Source organism: Rosa chinensis, chromosome 3 (assembly GCF_002994745.2).
Source record: "Rosa chinensis cultivar Old Blush chromosome 3, RchiOBHm-V2, whole genome shotgun sequence".
Lineage (NCBI taxonomy): Eukaryota > Viridiplantae > Streptophyta > Magnoliopsida > Rosales > Rosaceae > Rosa > Rosa chinensis.
Window position 1 is genome coordinate 40681419 of NC_037090.1, and position 14162 is coordinate 40695580.

At 34.9% G+C, this 14162-nt stretch overlaps 1 protein-coding gene across 2 annotated transcripts; it reads left to right on the forward strand.

Annotated features, from left to right (window-relative positions):
- The first annotated feature begins 490 nt into the window (after window positions 1-490).
- On the forward strand, window positions 491-2465 carry LOC112191462 (putative transcription factor bHLH086). Of its 2 annotated transcripts, XM_024330812.2 has the most exons (5): window positions 493-1223; window positions 1519-1647; window positions 1802-1867; window positions 1990-2055; window positions 2151-2465. In XM_024330812.2, the coding sequence occupies exons 1-5, from the start codon at window positions 720-722 to the stop codon at window positions 2274-2276; spliced, it is 891 nt and encodes a 296-aa protein (XP_024186580.1). In that variant the 5' UTR covers window positions 493-719; the 3' UTR covers window positions 2277-2465. The 2 variants fall into 2 exon arrangements, with proteins under 2 accessions (XP_040371833.1, XP_024186580.1); XM_040515899.1 differs by lacking the exon at window positions 1990-2055 and having other exon boundaries at window positions 491-1223.
- The last annotated feature ends 11697 nt before the right edge of the window (window positions 2466-14162 follow it).

The following is a 14162-nucleotide window of genomic DNA, read 5'->3' on the forward strand; positions in this document are numbered from 1 at the left end:
ATTATAATTGAATCAAACAAAAACTAATAAACGAATAATTTAGAAATAGCCAGCCATGTATCTGTAGCTTCTCAAACGCAAATGGGAGAATGTAAGATATAGTTAAAAATAACAGCCGAGTCCACGTGCCGAAGCGGGAGGGAAACCGGCTAGGAAGCTACGTTAAACTTGGTCCAGGTTCCGGAAATGAATTAATATGAACAAGAATGGAATCTCATGATCGGTCGAGATACAGGGAGACGTGGGCATGGCGAAAGATCCGGCGACCCTTCTGCTGCAATTTGCTATCTCCCTCTCTTCCCTCTAAGATATTCATTCACTTCTGCCATGGCCAGCTAACAATCCCAATACATTAGTTTACTAATTAATTAATTATAGTGTGCAAATTCATATGTGTTATAATTATTAATTTATGCACTTTTCTTGTTCCCATGCGTACTATTAAGACTTCCTATCTAGTCTAGCTACACACATGCATGTATATATATTTTAATTATATATTCATTAATTAGTTAATCTTAATATATATGCATCTGCAATCAGACCCATAATCAATAATGGTTTGAATCACTACAAATAGAGCTTAAATTCTACTGCAGAGTTGTCATTCTCATTCTGCATTTGCAAATGCGTGCCTAGCTAGCCATTTGAGCTATCTACTTTAGTATAGTTTTAGCTGCTTGATTAGCAATATCCAAGCGAGCTAGCTAAGTTTTGTTATGGCACTTGCCAAGGATAGGATGCCCCATGATTCACTTCAGCATCAAGTAATTTCTTCATATCATCATCTTTCTAATAATGGTTTTGTTTTTAGATCAGCAGCTTCCACAACAAGTTGTTATCAAGCTGAAGATGATCATGATCAGGTAGCTGCAGGCCACTCAGTCATCAACTTCAAAAATAATGGCTACAACAGTAGTTTCATCCATGACAACAGTGCGTCTCTGCTTAGTTTTGAGAAAAGCAACAACGGCATTACTCATGACAACGATAGTTACAACTGCATCAGCAGGATCGACCCAGTTCGCCTGTCCGGTGATTTCAATTGCTTTCAGACAGCTAGCAATAACAGCAGTTCCTTATCCAATCCCTCAAATGAAAGCCATGGATCAGAATTAGGGTCAGCTTATGGGTGGTTGTACTCGGACGCAACTCTAATGGCAGAAAGCTTCCCTGAATCGGAAACACAAGTCGAAGCAGCCTTTCAAAAGCGCCCCCATAAGGTTCTTTCTTTTTTCCCTAACCCTTTATTCTGTGTTTTTGTAGCAATGAAATTGATTTAACCGAAAAGCTAATTAATGGTTGTCTTTTTGCCACAAAAATGTTGCAGTTTAATATCATGCATGTTATGTTGTAAAACGACCGATCTGGTTCATGAAAATGCGGATTTTTTTGGACTCTGGAACATAATGTATATCAACAGTAATATCAAAAACAATACCACAAATATTTTGTACTCTTTTGTTATCTGATCAGTTTTTTTTATATTCATCTATCTGGACCCGAATTTGTTCACAGGGAGAGAACATGCAACCTTTAAAGAGGCAATGCACCAGCGATGTTGTTGCTGCTGCTACTGCTACAACCAAGAAGCCCAAACCTAAGTCTTCAAGTCCCTCAAAGGATCCCCAAAGTATTGCCGCCAAGGTAATTAATCTAATTGCTTCAGATGTACTCAACGTACAGATGACATATATTGATATTGGCGGGATTGATCTGATTGATTGTAAATGCAGCAAAAGTTTCTTAGGAAAGCAAAGATTGGATTTTAATTGATGGGAAAAGAATGTTTGTCTTGCAGAATCGGAGAGAGCGCATTAGCGAGCGGCTTAAGATACTCCAGGAACTGGTGCCCAATGGCTGCAAGGTGCATAGACTTCTTTTTTCTAATGACTATTCATCTATGTCTTGTACATTTCCTGCACTAGTAGAATTTATATTCTCTGGACGTAATTCTAAATGTTTTCTTCCACGTATATATATCTGCAGGTTGATTTAGTAACCATGTTAGAGAAAGCCATTAATTATGTCAAATTCCTTCAATTGCAAGTCAAGGTGTGATTCGGTCGATCAATAAAATTTTGTTCTTGCTTAATTTTTGTATTGCTTTGAACTGCTGGAGGCTTATGAAATATTATATTAAAATTTAGGTCTTGGCAACCGATGAATTTTGGCCCGTTCAAGGTGGGAAAGCTCCTGATATTTCTCAAGTAAAAGAAGCCATTGATGCCATCCTCTCATCTCAAAGAGACACAAGTTCAAGCTCAAAGCTGTAACAGCTTCGGTTGAAGACGATTAGGCCCTTTATAAGATAATTTAATTTCCAAATAAAAACAAGAGAATCTTCGTTGGCAAGGAAAAGCTTTGTCATATAGAAACAATGGGTACTAGCTTTGAATTGATATTAAGCTAATTTCTTGTCGTTCCTTTTTGTTTGACTATGCTGTTGCAAAATCATGGATGGTTTTTTGATATATATACACGTAATCGGCAGTGGCTTAAACAGCAATCTATTTGCATCAGTTTCATACACTTACGGAATGATGATTGCTTTCTACTCGATCCATATTTCAAAGAAAAACATGACCGGCATTTGCATTGTACATTTTCAGATTCTACCATGCATGTCGACTACAAATTAGTGTATTAATTTAAAGGGTTATTATCACAAATGGTACCTGAACTTATTCTCCATTTTATCGATGGTACCTGAACTTCAATTTTGATCACAACTAGTACCCTAACTTTTCGACTTCATTTTAAATGGTACCTAAGACCACCTTTGGTCACTATTCCGGCCAAAAAAGTAAAATCTAAAAAAAGAAGAAAAACAAAATTCAAGTTCAAGGCAAGTCTATTTCCAAAAAATCATCACTATATATGATCGTAACCCTTAAAATCATAAAGATCATCACTATGATCACCTCACATGCCGTTTTTAGTCGAAATATTGACCGGAGGTGGCTCTAGGTAGCATTTAAAATGAAATCGAAAAGTTCGGGTACTGGTTGTGATTAAAATTGAAGTTCAGGTACCATCGATAAGATTGAGGTATAGTTCAGGTACCATTTGTATGATAATAACCCTAATTTTAAACTCTATCAATGTAGTAAGAATAAGTAGGGATAGTTCTCAACCGGTGATTAGGGCCTAATTAATTCCTGAAAAATGAAACGTTAGCAAAACAAACTAAAGAATATATATAAACAATATTTACGAAAATACAAGAAAGGGGATTTAAGATTTATTTTATTCTAACAACTAAGTATTATACACATGTCACACATCAAAACCAAGAATCAAATAGAATTAAATGAATGGAACAAAAATAATATGTAATTAACTACTATTAACACGTTGGCAAGGTTTCAAACATCAAATCACGAATCAAAATATATCCAAGCACAGAATCAATCAAGAACAAAGATGAATGCATACAAAGCTCTTTTTACTTCCCTTAATTAAATTAACTAGATGAACGCACCATAGTTAACCCTATTAATCATGCAATCACTAGTGGTAGCTAAGCAATAACAAAAACACTTTCAATGCATTAAGAATCATGGAAGTTTGATCAATTTAAGTCAAGAACACAAGTTAGAACGCTAATCAAGCATGCAAGACTCATTGTTAATTTACCTAAGTAATTTTATGTTTTCCACCAAAATTATCAAAGCCTAGAATGCTAGCACCTTAATATGGATTCAATTACATGTTAATCAACTTACATATGCATCCAAAGATCAATTAACACATAAAATATGGGATTGAAGTTCGAAATTAACAATCATGCAAGCATATAATGAAATCGCAATTTATCTTTTTGAAAACCTAAACCTAAAACATGCTTCATAGTATTCGAAAATCACATAACTAAAATCAATTTTTCATCAACACACGAAATCGCAAATCAAATAACCAAAACAGAAAATAAAATTGCAATTTATATAAAACCCGAAATAGTATTCTTATACAAAACCGAAAACATAGAGATGTGTTCATGGTTACACTTTTTGATCTTCAAGAACGCAAGAAGCTTCAAAAGGTGGTGGAATGGATGAGAGCTACGGCAAGGATGCTTGAATGGATGAATGGATGCTTCACGGTCTTGAACTTTGGATTCCTTTGAAATTGTCGAAACCTTGGAAGAGAAAGGGGAGTGTTTGTGTATTTGACTCTGAATTTTGTGGTGTGTAGAATGTCTTTACAAACCTCCTTTATATAGTGAACGGCAAGGGCTAGAGAATCTATGTCAAAATCCACTTATGACATCATTCAACCAATGAAAATATTCCTTGAGAACTAGAGAACAAGTCACCTCCTTGCTTTGCCGAAATCACCATGTATCTAGTCCATATTTCGGCCTCCTTTTGTGTAGAGTCATAAACCAATTCTTATTCCTCTATTTTCTCTCATAAAATCCCAAGAAAATCCATTGTAGCATTTCTAGTCTTTGAGACTCCATTTTACCTATAAAACACTAACTAAATTAAATTGATCAAGCTAGAGGAAATAACTTTGCAAAATCTAAGGAGTTAGACATTATAAATGTCGCAATTATGGTCCTATCAAATATCCCCACACTTAGCTTTTTTGCTAGTCCCTTAGCAAAATCAACATAACAAAAACAAAACCAAAAGACTAAAGACCAATGAAAATAAAGTGAGTGTAGAAAACGAAAATATTAAGACACAAAAACAAAAAGCAAACGAAAACAAGGGTTGAAAAACAAAAACCAAAAACGTTAAAAACTAAGACTCAAAAAGTTGACACACAAAAAGGCTCCTACGCCCTTTAACATTTTGTCTCAGAAATCTCATATTTTCAAGTCACAAAAATTAGTAGTTAATCAAGAATCACATCGTCAAGATATTCAAGAGCTAATTACAAAATATAATCCACATATAGGCATGTATGACTTGGGGGTTACAATGGTGGTGGGTGGAGCTTAACATTATTTCAAACAAGTCATCATTCAAACCTCACATGGATATATCACTCTTCTCTCAGATTCAAGGTTCATACTTAAAAGCTTATTCACTCAAGTATATATAAAAGAATAGCAAATAGATCACATATGTAAGAAACGAAAGCACATAAATATTCATTTTTTTTCATAGATCTTATGGAGGATATTAATTACTCACACGAATGGACCTAAGCCATAAGTTCAACAGTTATAACTCATCTCTACATATCAAAGGCTATATCTTAAGGATAAAAAAAGTCTTATAATTAAAGTTGTAATTGGGCCAAGGTTTAAGGTTTAAAAGAAATGAAGGGATAGGAAAATCACAAAGTATCCTAAAAATCTAGTAGAGCACCTGTTGATGTAAAGAGACAATTTTCGAAATCCACCAAGCGATGTAGACACCAAGTCCTCCAATATGGGCTTTATAAAGGGCTAAATGTCATCATGTTGGGCCAATGCTTTATTCTAACCTTCTCTTGAACAAATGTGAATTGGACAAAGACCAAATTCTTCAACAATGTGCCTTCACTTCAAAGCAAACTCCAAATCCACAAAGTATAGGGGACTAAAATCTATAAACATAAACAATAAACTTTTTCTTTTTATTGCCATAATATTCTTTTCTCTTTTTTTTTTTTTTCGATTTCATTTTTTTTCTTTTCTGTATTTTCACGGCAATACAAACAACTTACATATCGAAAAGTCTACTCCCACACTTAGCTTCTTCATGTCTTCAAATATCTTCCTTGACACCAAAACTCGAAGCAAAGTCTCAAAATATAACTCCACTAAGTCTTTAGAACAAAGGGTAAGGATGTAACTATACTAGGGTTAAGGGTTAAGGAATATGGGGGTAATGAAAGAAAATGTTTAAAACATAGGCTCAAAGTGGTTAAACTAGGGGGTGCACAACATGTGTACACAAATAGGGACACATGGTTTATTTGGCTATAGTGGTGAAATCCTAAGTGCCTTTATCATTTCCGAAATCAGGAACATGTATTGACAAAAGTTTTGACAAGCATAAAAGTGAATTCTAGCATTTTCTAGTCCATTAAAGAGCTATGGCAAGTAATCAATCAAGATGAAAGAATAATGAGATAAACTAAATCATCGCCAAGAAAATAAGAGTATAATTCATTTTTCAATAATCACTCAATAAAGAAAGGGCACATGGCTCAAATTCTCACAAAGGTTTATTATGAATAATAACTTATCTTCCACATGTTCATATTCTATACCAATGTTACACACACCATATCTACTACACATTCATATGCTTTGGATAAATCATTAAATAACCAAAGAATATCATTAAACATTATCTCAATCTTGTGATCCTCTTTTAGCCTTTATTTCAGAGATATAAGTTCATCCTAGACAGTTAAAAGGACATCCTAAGACTCGATCACAAAACAAAAACAAAAACAAACACTATGCCAAAAACTGCATCACACTACACTTTTTAGACAACGAAAAAAAAATTTCCGTTGTGTGATCACTGAAACTGCTTCACACAACAGGTTTAATGAGATTGGCGTTGTATAAGGAGGTCGTACATCAATTTTTTTGGGTCCAAGATTATTGTACAACAGTTTAAAGGATTTTTCTGTTGTCTGAATGTAAAAAAAATTTCCCCCTCACCTTGCTCAAATTTGGGTCGAAATTTGAACTGACCTTGTACAACAGTATAGTTATATCTGTTGTATGAGAGTAAGTTGCAAAATATTTCCCTCCATTCTCCCATTTCCCTCCCATCCAGGCAACAAGAGGAGGTAAATTTAAAATTTAAAAGTTGCACTCAGACAACACATAAGTGAAAAACCATGGTCTGATGCCTCGTACGTGCATCCATCAACTAATGGCTTATCTAGCCATGTGTCCTGGACCACTACACATTCCGACCAACTTGGAAAAAAAAAAAAAAAAAAAGCCTACAAAATCATTCACCTCACAACTACCAGCCCTAGACACACTGACTCCAAAACTTCACGGTCAGACTCAGACCCCGACTCTCTCTTTCCAAAACTCCACTGCGACTACCAGCCCGACCCCAACTCTCTCCGACACTGAAGCCCTCGACCCTAAATCCTCCGCCTCCGAAGCCCTCGACCTTAAATCCACTGCCTCCGAAGCCCTCAAGCCTTGAACCCCAACTCTCTGGTACCAATCCGAAGCCCTAAATCCGAGATTTGTCTTCGAATCTGGTAAGCCCTAAAATTTGGGGGTTTCTGGTTTCTCGTCTTCTCGTCCTCACTATGCACGAGTTTCGATTTCACAAATCACAAATCACAAATCACGGTCTTGATTTCTGATTCTTCACTTTTGATTTCTGGTTTTGATTAACCGGAGGATTTCGGGTTCTTCACAAATCACAAATGACACTTTTGATTTCGGGTTCTTCACTTTTTATTTCAGAGTTTTGATTAACTGGAAGGTTTCGGGTTCTTCACTTTTGGGAAGATGGAGTATTGTGGTGGAGATGTTCTCAGCTCCGCCCCCGATATGTGCTCACAACCGGCTTAATCAGCTTCAGGCAAGGGAATTCTCAGTTAGGCCAGAAGCTAATGAGAGCTCGTGTGGTTGTCCACAGTAGCACTTATGGTTGGCACCGCATACTACTACGGGGAGAATCCATGGAAGAAAAGTTAAACTATTGATTTCTATTGTTTCATTCCTTTTATGCTGTTGCTAGATGTTGTTTCATTCTTGTTGAAGCAAAATTTGGTAGTACCAGAATTAAAAAAAAAAAAATTTAGAAGGTAAAGTGAATTCCATTTTAGAATTGAGGGCTGACCAGAAGGAACAAGGCTCAAGCAGTGAAATAAGGCAAAGTCTTTCTATTCTGATTTTAGTACATCAGTATTACTTACTAATCTTGAAAGATGTAGGGACAAGGGACTGGTGTTATCGTACATACTATACTGGTGTCTGGTTTTTGGTATCGATCCTACAATGAAGGATGTTGACAAGTATCCTTGCATTGCATCTTTCAAGCTCATTCTTTTGTAAAAGATGCACATGCATATTTACCAAAACACAGTCTTGTTCCTAAACATTGAATTATATAGAAAATTTCAAATATGGGAACACTTCACAACTCAGCATAGTCCAGCTCTTCTTTTATATTGAACTCATTTCATATTATTGATTTCTATATTAGTTGACCCGTATTCTAATTTGTTTAGCTTATAAACTATCTTCTCATTTCGCAGCTATGATCAATGATTTGCTTTTTAAAGTTTCTAGTATGATAATCTTTACAGGTGTTTCTAGCTATGATTTACTTAATTGTATACTTAGGTAATTACGAAAAGAAGGCTGCATCACTATTAACTAATACTTGAATAACGTTTTTCTTGAATATAGAAACTGCTGCTTTTCTTTGATTTTTCCAACTATGGATGTGCATTTGATTTATCATGTTTCTACATCTCATTTTCTTTGAATTTATGTTATAATTTTTGGTCCTCTGTTCAAGTTATGAACATCTTGTTCGATTATGTGCGGCGTCTAATCTCGCTGACAAACATGTCTGGAGCTCACAATTTCCCTTTGTAGTGAAAATAAAATGAAATTGGGAAGCACCTAGATTTTGAAGAAGAAAAATTGAGCCAAAAAAGAAATTAAGGATTTTTGGATGATGTTATGGGAAAATATTTCTTTTTTCTTGGTGATGTTGCTCTCGTTGTTAGTTGTGGCCCCTTGATGAATTGATCTTATAAATTATACCACTTTGCAATTATTGATGAACATATCTGATACAAAAACATATTTATGACGTTAGTGCTAAAACTGTTTAAGACTGTTGGTTGGAAACGTTGCTTTCATTTGCATGGCTATTGCTCTTGGCAATTTCTCTGGAATAAGGCTCTAATTTTGTTCGAACTTGCAGTGTATGTGTGTAGGGCTTTCAATGGAGGAGCCCTTGAGGAATCTATTATAGCCCTTGTTTGAGTCTTTGTGAGCAGGTCTCAGTTCTACTGTTTTGGTCGAATTCTTTGAGTTAGGCTTAGTTGTGTGAACTTTGGTAATTAATTTTTGGTTTTCAATCTCAGGGCGGTATTGCAGATGGCGAAGAACCCAAATCAGCAGCTGTTAGGGAACTACAACAAGAGATTGGGGTAATATCTGCTGACAATTAATGGCATGTTGTTCTTATTAATGGCAATGATGCACACACTTTATATAAGACCTACCTTTTTAAGCTCATAACTTGTTTGTCAAAACTCCTTTCTCTACTTCTGTGTGTATTATAACAATAAATGTCTGCAGCCAACTCATTCCTGCCATTATGAAACATGTTCCCAAGTTGTTATGTTCTTTAATTTCTTTATATGTACTCTGCTGTTTATCCTTGTGTGATATAGATCATTTAGGTTTCTCTGGCTTTAGTCACATCTGATAACCTATGAAACATGAGTGTAGCAGACTATTAATTACATTTTTCAAAAACTTTCATAAGAGCAACAATTTTCTAGTATTTTCTAGAGTTTGGGTCTTTACGACTGCTGATATACATGTTCAACATACTTGCTAACTTCTTTCCTGCCTTGCAAAAAAAAAAAAAAAAAAAAACTGATTTTTGATTTACCCTGCACTACGTTTTGAAACAAAGCTTCTCAATTGTTGAATTCACTTGAAGCAAAGCTTCGTTCTTTGACTACAGCTACATTGAAGTTACAAGTTTACGAACTCAAAAATAGATCACTCAATGAAGGTCTGCCTGTATTAAGAACTAATAGATGCTCTTGGCTTTTAAGTACTTATGACGTTTTAGCCTTCGCCATTTACCAAAAGCCTTTGGCAATGACTTTCTGATCTGAACAAAATCTTTTAGCTGTGCACAGTTGGTCAAATTTCCCTTTTTTTTCCTACAAGAGTTTGCTTACAGTAAAGAGACTTTACATGTTAAGTTGATGCCAATTTCAGTTTTGCTAATGAAAAAGCTGATCTCTCATACTTTCGAATCAAAGTATGGGTAAACTTTTCATTTGTTTTAAATCTAATTCTTTTATCTGATTACTCTTTTACTCATGGTTTGTGAACTTGAATTTGTATGTTGTCCAAAGTCTAGCTATGCCTATGAAAAGTGAAAACCAACCATTACTTCAATGTACAAGGTTTATATATATGTTTACTGATTTGGCTTTTCATTAAATTTTATATGGATTATTTACTTGAGATCAAATTTTACTCCCTGATCATGCCCCTTGTTATTCGCAAAATGATTAACTAATTCTTTTGATATAATAAACTGATTTCAGTGGGAGAGGAGAGGCAGCAACCAATACACCCAAGCGGATATTGATCAAGTGCGAAATGAGTGGGGGAAGTTTGTTGTCAACAAATATGTGCATGAGCCATGAAGTAGTGCGCTTGTTGCTGGTCCATTTTTGCTAAGGAAAGCATCTTTTTTGTGCTTCTCTGCTGGTACATTGTCATGCACCATGTGTTGCATGTTTTGGAACAATCGATATATATGTATTAGCTTTTTGATGTCCCAAGTAGATGGGCATGCACTAGAATGTTTTTCTTGTTTAAAATGTTAGGTTCAATGATTAGTGGTTTGCAATGTTTATATTTGATGGTTTGCAATGTTTATATTTGGTATGTAAATGGATCAAATGCACAATTTAATTCAGGAATGGGATATGTTCAAATAATCAGACAACAGAACATATATAGTGATAACTGCCTGTTGTCTGAACGGCCAAAAATGAGGACAAATCACACTGCAATCATTCATATCACACATCGGTTTTTAACAAATCACTGTCTTCTAATCTACACTCACACAACAGAAGCAATTAAACTCTGTTGTCGCAAAGTTAATCAGACAACGGAATAAATTGAATTATGTTGTCCCAAAGTTAATCAGACAACGGAATAAATTGAATTATGTTGTCCCAAAGTTAATCAGACAACAGATATAGTCCAAGAACTGAAGTTTGAATATCAGTCAGACAACACACAAAATAAAAGTCTGTTGTCTAAGAAGCTCAACATACAACAGCTTCAACACTAGCACTGTTGTCTGAAGGCAGCGCCACAACTGCCGCGCAGCTGCGCTTGGCATCTGCGGAGCCACCTGCCGAGCCATCTGCCGAGTATCACACAACATGTTTAACACATACACGTTGTCTGTATGTTTCTCAGACAACTGTGTTCCACCGTTGTCTGATTTTTCATCAGACAACGGTCACCTCTACAACGGTAGCACTCCAAATCAGACAACAGTTTCTGTCTGTCGTCTGATACCACTTTTGGCATAGTGAAACATACAAAGAAATAAAAAGTGAAATTAAAAAAAAAAAAGTTACGAAAATATTTTTAAAATTAAAAGTGACAATTTTTTTTTTAAGTGACGAAATATTTTTCTTATTAAAAGTGATTTTTATTTTTTTATTTTTTTTAAGACCACAAAACTAGCTATCTAAAAACAAAGTGCAAATGTTAAACCCTTCCCCCACACTTAAATCATGCATTGTCCTCAATGTATAAACAAGTATATAGCATGCAAAGCATAAATCAAGCATATGGGAAAAGTTAACGCAAGAAATCCTAAAATAAAAACATAAGTAACAAAAATAAAAGAAGGGAAGAATTCAAGAAAGCAAATCTGCGTTGATGGCTCCTCCATAGCTATGGTTTGAAGTGGGTTGCCTCCCATGCAGCGCTTAACATTTAAAGTCTGTCTACCTAGACTTGTACCTCCATTTATTCCAATGTATACACACAACAAAACATCACAAGTATTGATATATACAAGATCAATGAAATTTTATGTATATTTTACAATTTTTACAATTTTTTTCTTAAGTAGTTGACTTCAATAAGACATTGTGAATCAAGGTTTGGACATGCTGCTCAAAGCTTCTAATTTGAATACAAGTCTCCCTTCCCTTTATCTTTTGGTAACTCTTTTCATACAAAGCCAGAGGAACGATTTTGGCGGAGCTCAGCTCACTTGATTAGCAGGGGACGAAACCCTGTGCTAGCACTTCTCGTATCCAATCAACCTAGACACCCTGTGCTAATAAGGTGCGCCTCCTTGATAAAGAAAACTTTGACAAGTATCGACAAGAAAATCTTTCACCTAGTCCATTATGACTCAAAACTTCTTACCAAACCCAACTCCTTAAAGCATAATGGCGTGAATTATACATGGGGATTTTTCAATCCCCGGCAACAGAGCCAAAAATTGATACGCTCGAATTAAATGCCAATTTAAACCCTAAAAAAGTAGTTGTTAGTATAGAATATGCTGGGATCGTTCAAGCCGGGGATTGAGGATACCCACATATAAATCACGAAAACAACAATATATTTACAAGTATAAGTCACAAAATTAAAGTATATATATAAACAACAGTTTCGAAATAAACAAGAGTTAGAATCTAAGTCAAATACAGAATTCAAATTAGACATGGATTAGCAATCCTACTCCTACACAGATACAGTTTACAAGTTATAGCCAAACTAGGAATCCTATACACACAAGGAATACTAATCATATACAAAGTAGGAAACCAAATCTAATTAGAAAACAAATTCTAAACTAACACGAATTAGAAATCAAATTAAACACAAATTCAAACAACAAGTCCCTACACAAATACATATACAAAACCTAAAAAAGATTACACATATACACAAACACAAAACACAAGTTGAGAGGGGGGAGGGGGGGTGGGGGTTTAAAGACCAAAACTCAAAAATTTTCAGAAAACAATAAAGAAAGAAAAACGTTTTTATATACATAGGTGGGAAAAGAAGAATATTTGGAAAACAATTCATCAATCGCAAATCAAGATCAATTTATTCATGCATCCCTTAATCTTTATTAGTTACCATGGAAAGTTATCAACTAAGAAACAAGATCAAAGCAACCACTGTCCCTTTTGATTTTCTTCTTTAATCAATGAATTAGCAAAGCACCAAAACAATTTATTTTAAAAACATGCATCACACAATCAAAGCAATTGCGTTGAAAATCAATTTTCAAATCATTAAGTTCATGAAAGAGTTGATAAACATGTAAATCCAAGCACTCAAAGCAAGTCAATTCGTTACATGCATAATCTGATTTTGACTCAAAGTAAGCCTTTAGTACTTATTCAAATTAGGTTCACAAAGCATAACCTAATCACTAGCTCAATTACATGCAAGTATTCTTATGTTTGCAACCAAGAGAACAATCACATGCGAAATCAAACAAAACCAGATTATCATTCCATTAATTCGGCAACTAACAAAGATCAAGAACATATAAACACATCAAACATTGAAAAGATCGTCAAAATTGAATCCAAAAATCAGACTGCATACTCAAAAGTTTTCAGTTTACACTTGGAAAATCCAAAGCAGAAATTCTATCAATAATTACACAAAACCGCGAATCAGATGAATGGAAAAGCATATGAACAACCCTTTATTTTGTCCCAAAGATCCAAAGTAGCTCCTTAGCACGACAACAAGTGAAGATCACAGCAAGGAACGTGGATGACACGACAAAGCTCCTTGAAGATTGTGAAAATCTGAAACTAGAGAGAAACCAAGTGAGAAACCGAAATTGTGGAGAAAGATTGTAACCCTGAAAAGTCAAAACCATGGAGTATTTATATTGTGACATCTCAAAGCTCTCCCAAATCGTTCCTACTTGAGTTCTCCTAGTTTCTGTTGATCGATTCGGGTTTTCCTTTGAATTTTCTGATTGGTTGACAAATCGCTTGACCAATAAATTAATTCCACATCATCAAGGCTGCATTATCTCCTCTAATTCGTGTCCTATAATGTCTCTTTGAATTGTTGGATGTCACATGCTTCTCTAGAACCTTCCAAATATCACGGCAAAACAAAGCAGATTCTCGGACAGATTGACATTCATGTACTAAATCAGCCATAACTTATTCTAGAAAACTGATATTGACTAACCGTAAAAATTTCTGGAAACTAGACATCCGTAACTTTCCAACCATATAAGGATGATCTTCTGGTTCATTTTGAGCTTCTCTCAGGACTCTGTTGAAGTGGACTAATCTGTACAGGCTGAATTCCAAATTTGAAATAGATTTGAATTTGATGCATATCTTGTGTCCAATTAGGATTATTTGAAGAGTTTAAGTCAAGAATCCTCTAAAACTTTCTTGAAATTCACAGCAAAAGCAAATCCAAATCAAATCCGAAA

Excerpts from the sequence above, each read along its gene's own strand:
- LOC112191462 (XM_024330812.2), top strand. The coding sequence starts at position 720 with ATGGCACTTGCCAAGGATAGGATGCCCCATGATTCACTTCAGCATCAA. Across the intron at positions 1,648-1,801 it reads CCCAAAGTATTGCCGCCAAG|AATCGGAGAGAGCGCATTAG; the intron begins GTAATTAATCTA and ends TTTGTCTTGCAG. Across the intron at positions 1,868-1,989 it reads TGGTGCCCAATGGCTGCAAG|GTTGATTTAGTAACCATGTT; the intron begins GTGCATAGACTT and ends ATATATCTGCAG.